Source organism: Anomaloglossus baeobatrachus, chromosome 6 (assembly GCF_048569485.1).
Source record: "Anomaloglossus baeobatrachus isolate aAnoBae1 chromosome 6, aAnoBae1.hap1, whole genome shotgun sequence".
In the NCBI taxonomy this organism is placed as follows: Eukaryota; Metazoa; Chordata; class Amphibia; order Anura; family Aromobatidae; genus Anomaloglossus; species Anomaloglossus baeobatrachus.
In genome coordinates this window covers 528291731-528304846 of record NC_134358.1, presented here as the reverse complement: position 1 = coordinate 528304846, position 13116 = coordinate 528291731, and the positions used below count along the sequence as shown (strand labels likewise).

At 42.9% G+C, this 13116-nt stretch overlaps 1 protein-coding gene across 1 annotated transcript in view; it reads left to right on the top strand.

Annotated features, from left to right (window-relative positions):
- The window catches only part of MYO3A (myosin IIIA), a gene marked incomplete at its 5' end in the record, with an annotated part of 269215 nt that overhangs the window by 25724 nt on the left and 230375 nt on the right, over positions 1-13116 (top strand). Inside the window, 4 exons of the mRNA XM_075316162.1 lie at positions 4410-4509; positions 6554-6630; positions 9346-9491; positions 12171-12236. Of these exons, the coding sequence (XP_075172277.1) occupies positions 4410-4509; positions 6554-6630; positions 9346-9491; positions 12171-12236 (389 nt within the window). The remainder of the gene's footprint in view (positions 1-4409; positions 4510-6553; positions 6631-9345; positions 9492-12170; positions 12237-13116) is intronic.

Here is a 13116-nt window from a genome sequence, read left to right as displayed (position 1 = left end):
TATCTGCCTCTTTCTTTGTCTGTCTGACTCTTTCCCTATCTGTCTCTGGCTCTTTCCCTGTCTGCCTCTGTCTGTCTGCCTCTTTCCCTGTCTGTCTCTGTCTCTTTCCCTGTCTGCCTCTGTCTGTCTGCCTCTTTTCCTGTCTGTCTCTGTCTTTTTCCCTGTCTGCCTCTGTCTGTCTGCCTCTTTTCCTGTCTGTCTCTGTCTGTCTGCCTCTTTCCCTATCTGTCTCTTTCCCTGTCTTTCTCTGTCTGTCTCTGTCTGTCTGCCTCTTTCCTTATTTGTCTCTCTACTGATATCATATTACCTCACACATAAGCTTCTTATACTAAGAATGTCCTTTGTTGCCAATAGCAACCAATCACAGTTCCTATTAATGACCTGTGGCTTCCAGCTCCATTCACTTTAATGTAACAAAGTTTATTTGGCGAATAACTGTAAAGTGCAGGGTTAAAGTTTCCCCTCAAAACATTGTCTATGATGTTCCCTGAGTCACATGAGGTCTCTGTGGAAAAGTTTGTGATTGTAAATGCGACGGTGCAGATTCCTTTAGCAGAAAAATTTACACACACAGATACACTCAGCTTTATATAGTAGACTAGCTGTAGTACCCTGCATTGCCTGGGATAGTAACTAAGTATCTCTCTTACTCTCACTCTCTGTCTGTCTGTCTCTCTCCTTTTCTGTCTCTTTCTGTCTGTCTCTCTGTCTGTGTGTCTCTCTTTGTCTGTCAATTTCTGAATTGTAATTTCATGTTCATTCAGCCTCCCAAAAATCAAAATAAAAAAAGATATAAAAATGTGCAGCTTAGAGCGCAGGATAAATGTGATTCAAAATTATATGTAAAATGTTTCCAAAAAATCTTTAACTCAATCCACAAAAAAACAAGCCCCCACTCAGATCCGTCATCTGTCAATGGAAATATAGGGATTTTCACGTTACTGGTAACACAAAGTCTCATGAAATGTGCTATGGTTTCCCCCAAAATAAATCCAGTGAATTCTACATTCCCAAATTCAAATGCCCACTTCCCTTCAGAGCCTCACAGTGTGCCAAACCACATTTAGCATCCACATGTTTGGCATTACTGAAGTGGCTTTACTGTAGTGAGGAGAACCCGCTTAATTTGCAGGGTGCATACCTTTAGAAGCAGGAGCTGGGCATAATGTACTGGGCACAATCTACAGGCACTACAAAATATGGGCACTACAATTTACTTGGTACTAAAATGACAGATTTGTAATTTTCATAGATGCCTCCCATTACTAATCTAGGGCTTAGTGGCAGCTCTAAGCTGCGATAAACCCCTTATTACTCCGACTGCCACCGCACCAGAGCAATTGGGAAGAACCTGGTAAAGTTTCGGGATTGTCACATCTAATGGATGTGACAATCCTGGGCACCTGCAGGCTGCTATTTTTAGGCTGGGAGGGCTCAAGAACCATAGGTCTCCCCAGCCTAAGAATACCAGCCCTGGCTGTTGGGCTTTATCATGGCTGGGTATTAAAATTGGGGGGGAACCGCATGCTGTTTTATTAAATTATTTATTTAACTAGTTAAAAACACATGAAGCCTGTGGTTCTTATTTTGATACACAGCCAAGATAAACGCAGAGCTGGGGCTGCAGCCTGTAGCCGTGGCTTTATCTGTGCTATATATCATAATATGGAGGGACTTTGTTTAAATGTATTTATTTATCTTTATACCACAATATATGAACATAGTGTCTGTGATTGGAAGTAGTCAGCTGACACTCTGCCACTCAGGGTGGAGGCGCGTCTGACTGCAACCAATCACAGAAGCTGGTGGGTGGCCCCCTTACTCCTACCCCCTATCCATTCTACCACCAATTTTTAATTGCCAGATTCTGATCCCCAAGGACTTATATGGGGACCGGTGTCCAGGCAGATATCTGGGACCAATCCCGGGCTGGAACCGGGTTTTTTTTTTAACCCGGTTTGAATCACTTTTCCCGGTTATCTGCGAGTCCGCCTATCACTAGTAGAGAGTAGAGATGCACCAGAGACAAGCGCACACAGCCAGTATCTGTCAGTATACAAGCCTTGTGTGGCCTCAGATGCCCCAGAGCCGAAACCTTTTAATTTTTTTTGCAATCTTGCCATATGAGTGCACTTTTTTTGTGTTTTTTGAGTTGTACTTTTAAATGAAACTATGAGTTTTACCATATAGTGTATTGAAAAACTGCAAAAAAATTCCAAGTGCAGAAATGTTTTTTAAAAAAGTGCAATTGCACGATTGTTTTGGGGGTATTTTACTCACCGTGTTCACTATATGGTAAAACTGATGTGTCAGTGCGATGCCTCAGGTCGGTGCGAGTTCGTAGACACCAAAATGCATAAGTTTACTTTTATCTAAAGGATTAAAAAAAATCTGACGTTTGTCCAAAAAAATGCCTCACTTTTTGCGCCATTTTTCACGACCCGTAGCGTGTTTATTTTTTGGAATACGGGGCTTAGCGGGAGCTTATTTTTTGCATCTCAAGCTGTCATTTTTAATAGTACCATTTTTTTGCGCAGACGGTATGTTTTGATCGCCTGTTATTGCATTTTGCGCAAAATGTGCGACAACCAAAAAACGTAATTTTGGCATTTGGAATTCTTTTGCCGCGACCCCGTTTACCGATCAGATTAATTGATTTTATATTTTCATAGATCGGTAATTTTTGAACGTGGTGATACCAAATATGTATATATTTTTGTTTTTTTTTTATCTCTTTAATTTTCAATTGGGAGAATGGGGGGTGATTTGAACTTTTAGGTTTTTTTTTAGTTTTTTTTTTACATTTTTTAAAACTTTTTTTTTTCTTTTACTAGTCCTTCTAAGGGGCTAAAACGATCAGCAGTCTGATTGCCGATTCATTTCTCCTGATCAGAGTAGCATCACTCTGGCTGCATTCTTGTTACAGCCAGCCCTCTGTCGGCTGTAACAGGAGCTACATCATGATAGCGACAGTAGTCACCACATGACCCTGTGCTACCATGGCAACCATCGGCTCCCCATGATTGCGTCACAAGGCTTTTGATGGTGGTGGGGAAGGGTGATTTCCCCGCCTCTATTATTTAAATTGCGCTGTCACATTTTGACAGCATGATTTAAGGGGTTAACAGGCGAGGGTGGATCGCGGATCCACCTGCGCCTGCGAGGCACACATGTCTGTTGTTCAAATCAGCACACCTGTGCAGAAATCACCATCGGCTCACCGCAGCAGTCGGTGGTGATCACCTCTTCATGATTTAGGACGTACCACATAAAAAAATGTGGATGGCTTAGTACATTACCTAAAAAGGATATGTAAGTTGGGAATAACAATATCATAAATTATGGATCCTGCTGAATTTCTTCAAACTAGTTCTGTCTAGTTTTCAATACATTTTAGTAACAATTACAAACTTTAGATAAAGAAAGACATCGTAAACAGAAACAACACCCACTGTTATTGCGTTTATGAATAAAGGTCGCTTTACACGCAAAGACAACGCTAACGAGATGTCGTTGGGGTCACGGAATTCGTGACGCACATCCGGCCTCGTTAGCGACGTTGTTGCGTGTGAAACGCACGAACGACCGTTAACGATCAAAATTACTTACCTAATCGTTGATCGTTGACGCGTCGTTCCTTTCCCGATTATCATTGATGTTGCAGGACGCAGGTTGTTCGTCGTTCCTGCAGCAGCACTCATCGCTACGTGTGACACTGCAGGAACGAGGAACATCACCGTACCTGCGGCCGCCCGCAATGAGGAAGGAAGGAGGTGGGCGGGATGTTCGTCCCGCTCATCTCCGCCCCTCTGCTTCTATTGGGCGGCCGCTTAGTGACGCCGCTGTGACGCTGCACGAACCACCCACTTAGAAAGGAGGCTGTTTGCCGGCCACAGCGACGTCGCTAGGCAGGTAAGTCCATGAGACGAGTGTAAGCGATGTTGTGCGCCACGGGCAGCGATTTGCCCGTGACGCACAACCGACGGGGGCGGGTACGCTCGCTAGCGATATCGATAGCGATATCGCTGCGTGTAAAGTACCCTTAACTCTTATAAAACTAATACAAAAACACAAAATTATCAAGGATATTAAGATATATAAATTACTTAAATAATAAAACAATGCAAGGTATCAAATATTAACTGTAACAATACCAAGCCAAAAACTCGGCTACAGGCAGAATGATTCAGGGTGTTTGCCTCCCATCAGTTTAGAGTATGGCTGCGATGATCTTAAGGCAATATTTGGAAAGTATTGATTATTTTTAAAGAACACAAAACGTATAAACAACAGGTATAAAGGTGTAATATATAGTAACCCATTTAACAGTGCATACATTGGCAATGTAGACAACTATGTATATAACTCATCTGATCCTTCTGCTGTTGAAAATTATTATTTTCTAAAAGGGCCTTCATCATTTACATAGCCATGATACAATTCACCGAGATGTGAAAGGGAACAATATTCTGCTAACCACAGACGGAGGCGTCAAGCTTGTGGATTTCGGTAAGTCTGTACAAGTTATTGTTAAAGTTTCTCCCCAAAATAGCACAAGTATGAATAAGAAGAAAGCTCCAGTGCAAAGCTCAGCTTCAGCGCCCCGTTCCAGTGCAGGGTTACAATCACCTAGAACAGTGCCTAAGGCCTCTTTCACAAGTCCGTGAAATACCACACACGTTTTGCATGGACGCGTTAGGCTATGTGTTATTCTGCAGCATTTTGTCACTGCACATGAGTTTCAAAACAGCCAAAACGCTGCATTTTGGATGCATTTTTAATGCAGACTGGATGCGTTCTGGATGCTTGCTCTACCATAGACAGAGTGGGAAAAGCATCCAAAACGCACAAAAGAAGTGACATGTTGCTTTTTAGAACGCATCGATTTTGTAAAAAATTTGGCATCCAAAACGCTGCGTTTCAAAATGCAATGTGCGCATGAAATTTGCTTAATTGTTTTAGGGGTACTTTGCACGTTGCGACATCGCTACTGCGATATCGTCGGGGTCAAATCGAAAGTGACGCACATCTGGCCCCCGTAACGATGTTGCAACGTGTAAAGCCTAGGAGAGAAGATGAACGAGCGTGAAACAGTCAAAATTCGCTGATCTATGTCACGTCATTCATTTTCATAATGTCGGTGCGTCCGCAGGTACGATGTTGTTCCTCGTTCCAGCGGCAGCACACATCGCTGTGTGTGAAACTGCAGGAGCGAGGAACATCTCCTTACCTGCACCCACCGTCCACCAGCAATGCACAAGGGAGAAGGTGGGCGGGATGTTTACGTCCCGCTCATCTCCGCCCCTCCGCTTCTATTGGCCGCCTGCCGTGTGACGTCGCTGTGACGCCGCACGACCCTCCCCCTTAGCAAGGAGGCGGGTGGCCGGCCAGAGCGACGTCGCAGGGCAGGTAAGTGCGTGTGAAGCTGCCGTAGCGATAATGTTCGCTACGGCAGCAGTCACAAGATATCACACCTGCGACGGGGGCGGGTACTATCACGCTATCATCGGCTAGTGATGTTGCAGCATGCAAAGTACCCCTTAGACTTTGCTGGGGAAGCAGAACGCATGCGTTTATGCTGCAGTTTAAAACGCTGCGTAAACGCATGAAAAAAACGCAACGTGTGCACACAGCCTAAAAGGTGCGTATGGCCCTCCATCCATGTGCCGTGATTTTGGCACGCGAGTGTTCTCTGTGTGCTATCTGTGATAATACACGGAGAACAGGAACTTTATGCTCACCTGTCCCGGTCGCTGCTGTCCGTGGTGCTGATGTCTTCCGCTCTGCAATCTCCGACCCTGCTGACTCCCTGCTGCTGCTACTGCTTCCGGCCAGTCTTTGGTGCAGTGAATATGCAGTGAGCATAATGAGCGGGGGATCGGAAGCAAGTGACAGCAGCAGCAGAGACAGCAGGGCTGGAGAAGGTGAGTATAGAAATTAATTTTATTTTACAGAAACGTGGTTTTCTCCGGTACGTGTCACACTGATGTCACACGGAGCACATCCGTGAAAAAAACTGATATGTCTACGTATGGACCACATGGACACACGTATGCTCCACATGGACACACGGTCCATGGGAAAACACGAATCTGTGCACAGACCCATTGATTTTAATGGGTCTCCGTGTGCCTGTGTCTCCGGTTCATGTGAAAACGGACATCACGTACCGGAGACATGGATGCGTGAAGGGGGCCTAAAAGCTATTTTTTCCTCCACTTTCTTTTCATGAACCTTTTTAGAAATTGCTTAGGCTTTCTATATTGATGACCTCTCCTTTGGAAAGCTCATCAATCTCAGATTGATAGGGGTCCGACACCCCAAGCAGTCAGCTGTTTCTGTCTCTGACACCAAAGTGTATGGAGTCGGAACAGCACAGCTCCGTACACTGTCTAGTGGCCGTTCCCAGGTACTGCAGCCCGGCTCCTCTTAGAGCGGTGGTATGGGAGGAGTGTCAGACAATACTAAAGGTTAGCAATATGTTTTTTATTTCCTATAGAAATAGCTTTCAAAGATCCATAAAAAGAATATTAACAGTGTGTAATCCCTGCAGGTGTATCAGCTCAGCTAACTAACACTCGTCTCCATAGGAACACATCAGTGGGGACCCCTTTCTGGATGGCCCCAGAGGTTGGTTACACTTTTTGATAAATTGATTTAAGAATAATTATAATAAAATATGACTGTGTTAATAGTTGTAATATAAAAAAAGAAAAAACATAACTATAACAATAACATAATATAACTTAATATATCTACTGATGTTGTCCTCTACTAAGAGTAAAAAAAAATTAAGAACCTTTATTTCAAAAATTGTTTTTTTAACCAGGACAGATCCATGGTATTTATGTCCTTTTGGGTGTGACATACAATGGTGGTTATGGCATGTTAATTGAATATTTCTGAACTATGTATTTGGACATTTGATCTACTGTCATGGTTCTAGAACACTTACTTTTTCAAAAATACCCCTTTTTTTGTAATCACTTATGCCTGCTTTATGTAGCACCGGTGTTCCTGCAGAGACGCCGACTTACTCACTGCCCAAGGCGGGTCACGTCTTCCCTGCTTCCCCCCCCCCCCCCCCCCCGAGACCTGTGCATGCAGCTCAGGTCTTCCGGGAGTGTGCACACCAGCCCTTCTCTTAAAGGGCCAGCATACCATTTCCAGGAAATGCCTCTCAGCCTCTGGCTCAGAGATATTGTGTATTTAAGGCACCCTCCCTAGAGGGGAGGTGCCTGTGCAATGCTCTTAGTTAATGTATCAGTCTGCTACCTAGCTAGTTGTCAGGTCCTGAGCTCCTGTCCTGTTATCCCTGTGTCTGTCTCCAGTACCTGTCTTCCCATACCTGACTATCCCTGCTGTGCCCACCATTCCTGTCCATACGTGCCTGTCCAGCCTGCCTCAGTCATCCCGCCTGTCCATCACCTGTCCTGGGGGGCAGCTGCCACAGTCCTGGTCACTGCCCTAGGAGTGGTACCTGGTGTCCCCCTCGCAGTGGCCACTTAGTTAAGCACCTCCGACTAAGGGGTAAACCCAGGTTCCCCCTGTGGTCCACTGGGTCCACTAATCTTGCTCGCTGCCCCTACACCGGTCGTGAGCATTATACTTTATTTGTGTATTATATCATATTTTTTCTAGTAACCAAGACCATAATACTAAAAAGATTTAATATCTTTGTTTTACAATTTACAAAATGATAATATACTATCAATATATATATATATATATATATATATATATATATATATATATATATATATATACACACACACACAATATATATACAATATATATATATATATATACAATTTAGGATCATAGCACCTAAGGAAATGACTAAATGACTGGTGAGGGGGAATTAGGGGAATCCTTTACTATTTTGATGTCACTGCTGCCATTGTCACTGTCTTACGGTAGAGCTGGTGGTCCTTAAAGGGGGTATTTCAATTCTTAGTAAGTGATGACATATCATTAGGATGCCTCACCCCAGACCTCCAGGATGGTCCCTGGAGGCCTGACCTCTGTAACCCACACCGGTCCTGACAAGGCACCTCAATGGATAATTAAAGGAGGTTATCCAATATTGGACAATCCCTTATGCATGACCTAGGATTACTGAATAAAATATATTCTTATCTCCTGGATCCACATTTCTGCTCTACTCTGAGCCCTACGACCCCCAATTAATTGTTAGCAGAAGAACAGTGGAGAACCAAAGTCATGACCACTGAGGAAGGATTTCCGGTCGTGATGGTTACTATACCCCCTTAAAACTTAACCTAAAAATAATACACCGACTGCATGCGACTTGGTTAAACAAATTGGCCACAGCAGCCTTTATTACCTATTATTAACATACTACCACAAAGGGGGCGCCGTCCAACGGGCGACCCCAAACACACAATAATAGGTAACACATAATAATAAACGGTACATGAAACCCTATGTAGGCCCGGTCCAGAAACCCTTTCCTACACCAATATCCCTGGCCGCAACACTCCGACCCAGAGATGAGGTATTAATCACCCCACGGATTAATACCCCTTAAACTTTGCAGAACCCCGTGCCTGCAATTTCCCGGAACCCAGAGACACCATACCAAGACAGTGCCTCTCGGTCCAGCTACAAATCCCTTCCAACCGCTTCTGGACCAGACCTACCCCCGCTGCTGCGACAAAACATACATCCCTTTTATAACAATTCCTTGTTGTCTTCTTGTTTTTTTTTGTTTTTTTTTGAACATAGTTAAACAAACTCACAAACACAAAAAAGGGGAGGGTGGGCGGGAATCTGTCGCCGTCCGGAGTCCAAAAGGGGAGGTAAGACCCTCCCTCATCGCTTTTATACTCCCCCCCCCTCCTCTACAGGGATCCTTTCCACCAATCCCCTATACCTTCCCATAATGCCCCTCATTATAACTTTATTAACCCCTCACTCCCTCCCTTCCCTCTGGTCATGTCGCCCCTCCCCCCTATGGGGTCCATGGCTTTCTTTCTAGGAGGTAACATTTTTTTTTCACTTTATCCAGTCCATCCAACCAATATTGATAAGTGGTTGTAAAGTGGTTGTAAAGTTGTGGACAATTCCTTGAAGTGATTATATATCCTCACAATATGACATCACTTACTGAAAGCTAGCTGGAAATGGCCCTTTAAGTGGTTGTATTGAAAAATCACATTTCAGTTGGGGACTATTAATTCTGTTGGGCACTAATTAATAAATTTAAACATATGTTTAAAAATCTAATGAGTTAATAAAAAAATATATATTTTCAAAATGTCATGTCTCAATATACATTGTAAGACAAGTAAAGACAATAGGATTTCTCCATTGTTTCGATAGGTCATAGCGTGTGAACAGCAGGTGGATACAACGTATGATTCAAGGTGTGATGTCTGGTCTCTGGGTATTACAGCCATAGAATTAGGAGATGGCGATCCTCCCCTGGCAGACTTGCATCCAATGAGAGCCCTTTTTAAAATACCAAGGTAATATACCAATTTAAAGGCAGTGGCCTCCACCGCTGAGGACATTTTGTGTTTATTTACTTTAAGGTTTTTTCCCTCCAACAAAGTTTATTTTAATCAGTAGTTGTTGGAATGATAATAATTTCCACAATTGGATGTGTTTATATAAAATGTTACTGTGCTGACTGAGATAATGTTATATATACAGTATGTGTCCCTGCTTTGTACTGTGTAATAGCTGTGTCTGACCAAACCGGGACATGGTCTGATCATATCACATCTCCTGGCCCGGGGAGAAAGTATAAGAGTTTACAGACATTACAGCATGGGATTGCAAATTATTCTTTCTTTAGGTAAAACATTTTTAAAAAACGGGCAGGAAAATGTTTTACCTCACAAAAAGAATTAGCTGTGATCCCATGCTGTAATATCTGTATGCTTTGTTTAGCATCTTCCCCGACCCAGGAGATATGGTATGATCAGACCATGTCCCTCTACAAACAGACACGGCAAGCAATAGAAAGTGGAATTCAGACACTACAGAAGGCAAATGGTGCATTATTTTAATGAAACACAATTCCAAAAATAATCTTTACCTACAAATACATGCGTTTAAGTAAGAAAAAAAATTGTCGTGATAAACAGATCTTAGGTTCCCCTTTTGGGCCCAAAACTGATCCTGAGAATGAGGCTCAGAAGAGCTCATTTTGCTAATACAATGGCTCAACATACATGACACCACTCTATTTATTGCCTATGGGACTGCACTGTACTCGTAGACAGTGAATGGAGCGGTGTTTGACTTCTCCTTTATTCAGATTGGGACAAGTGAAGGTTCCAGCTGTGGGGTTATGCCCACTGATCAGCAAGATATCACTAAGCCCACGAATATGGGATAATATTCAAGCATTCTGCAGACAAAAAGACCTCAGGCAAATCCAATACAGTGTGTTATGCCCGAAGCAACATTTAGAGAGAACCAGACATCAGGATTTTAGATCACAAATTAATAGCATGTAAGGAAAGGTGCTTTGATGCTGAGTAAATCCTCACCTTTCTTGTACAAATTCGTTTAGCACTTTTAGAGAAATCTATTGTTGAAATTGTATGCTAATGAGATGTAAGTGCAGTGGGCGGGACACAGGACTTACAGATCTCCGCCTCTCTCCTCATTACTGCCCACTGCCTGCCTCCTGTCTCTGACTCCCAGAACGCTCATGTGTCAGTGACCTATCAGTCAGAGACAGGAAGCAGGCAGAGGGCGAGGAAGAGAGAAATGGCAGGAGATCTGTAAGTGCTCTGCCCGCCCACTGCACTTTCAGCTCATTAGCATAAAATTTCAACAATGAATTTCTACAAAACAGCAAAACAGAGGAAGGTGAGGATTTACTCATCATCAAAGCATCTTTACATACATGCTATTAATTTGAGGTATAAAATCCTGATGACCAGATCTGTTAAAATGGGTGGTGCATCACACAGATTCAGATCAAAGCAAAGAGAAAGTCCCTGCATGAGGCCCCGCTAAGTATACTCTGTGGTAGTTCTTGCACAGTGTATAGGTTCTGCCCAAGTTTTCTTTTTAATATTGCAGTTTTTTATTTATCTACTTATTTTTTTTTACTTAACAGATCTTTCCTTGATTATAGCTTATCCTATCTTCCAGAAGCAGTATGCAAGAGTCACTGTTCATGGGCTGTGTCTAGATTTTAGCAGCTGAGGTTCAGATACTGGAAAACAGGACACATTTCAAGTGGTGTGAATTGGTGAAAAAATGGAATTTCCTCTATCCATTATGGATCAGGTTCAGCTCCTGAGCCCGATCCGTACACCCAACCCTGACATAGGATGTACAAATGGATGTACCAGTATGGGCTACATCTAGGAGGCATTAAAAGGGTTGTCCTGGTTTAGAAAAAAACATGTCTGTCTTCTTCCAAAAAGCAAACCTACTGTCACGATAAGTACGGGAAGTACCAAGTGAACATAGAAAGGGAAGGGAAACCCTGTGTCTAAGGAAGGTGGAGATGGTGACCCCTGACCAAACCTACCGCTGGTCTCTGGCTTCCCTCACCGCTCTAGATAGGTTACTTACCTATGCGCCAAGCTGGATACCTGACCCTAGCTGACCCTGAATGGGGCCTTAGGTAAGGAGCGGACGGGATGAGCACTTAGTCAACCCCACTAAGCTCTAAAGAACACACAGGGAACTCAAATAGGGGGAAGTAAACAAATAACTTATCTCCAGATGACTCAGGGAGAGGAACTGCAACAACGACAAAGTTTCTTAAGATGAATACAAGTTGACTCCTTGCACTGAAGACTTGTTAAGAGTATTAGCCCTATCACTAGTACAGAGTTTGGAGGAATTAGGGTATATAAAGACACAAAGGGAAGTGCTGAAGATTAACAGCTGAAAAGGTGAGGAACTCTGCAGGGTCCTAAAGAGAAAGTGATAAACCCCAAGCAGGAAAATAGAGAAAGTCAGAGAGCAGCTTGTGTAGCCAAAAGCTGCGACCTTCAACAGCCAGAAACTACAGGACCGTCTGCCAAGTGCGACACACATATTAGTAAGCTCTCATCGTAGATATTAATTGAGATTGTTGGCTCATATGTATCTAAGTAAAAAAAAAAAAGAAGCAAAACAAAAACTTTCCATTTTTTTATAATTGTAATAATTCTAATATTTTTGTTTTATAGGAACCCATCTCCAACTTTGCGTCAGCCCGAATTGTGGTCATCAGAGTTTAATGACTTTATTAAAAAGTGAGTAGGAACATATTTTTTATTATGCAAGAAGTGTCTGAGTCATCTTCAAATACATTTTAAAAAAATATCTTTGGAGGTGTAAGAAGAATTGCAATTCTTTGGTGGTTCAAAGTGGATCCCCCTCTGTAGCACGACCTTATCTGGTGCACACAATATTTTACTGTATTACAATTTTTCAGTTTATGGTACCAAAGTGTAGAGGTACTCAGATTGGGGCCCCTTCATTTGTCTGATAGAAAGCAGCTTATCGTACCACTGTCAGTGATCCAAAAGTAAAGATATAGGTATTACTTGGTGCATTTTGATAACCTGGGAGGCACGCTAAGGGGAATTCATATATCCAGTAGAATATGCTTTATCTCCAAAGCATCAACAATTTGTTTATAGGGGCTATCAAGAACTAGGTCATCAATTTGACAATGGTGAGAGTGAGAAATTCGACAGCCCAACTAATTAGCGGTTTGCAGTTCCCGTTGCTGATGTATGTACACAGTGTTGCTCCATGCTCCACGTTGTGGCCGTTCTCGGTACTGCAGCTCAGATCCTATTGAAGAGAATAGGATCTAGACTGTAGTACACAATGTACACAGCTTTTAAAGCACCATACACTGTGTACATCTGGATAATTCCCTCTTATCTGATACTGATGACTTATCAATGGATAGGTGATAACATATAGGTCCAGGATAAAACCTTTAATGACAGTCCAGGCCTTCTGTTTCACTGATAGGCTACAGATAATAATAGTGTGGTACAAAGAAGCGCAATAGGGTCTTAAGCAGTATGGAAATTAATAGCCAAAATAAAGGCGCACTCACCTATTTAGGTTGTGGCAGTCACAACCCCTTTAAACACGTGCAGTGATGGTAACAGCCGC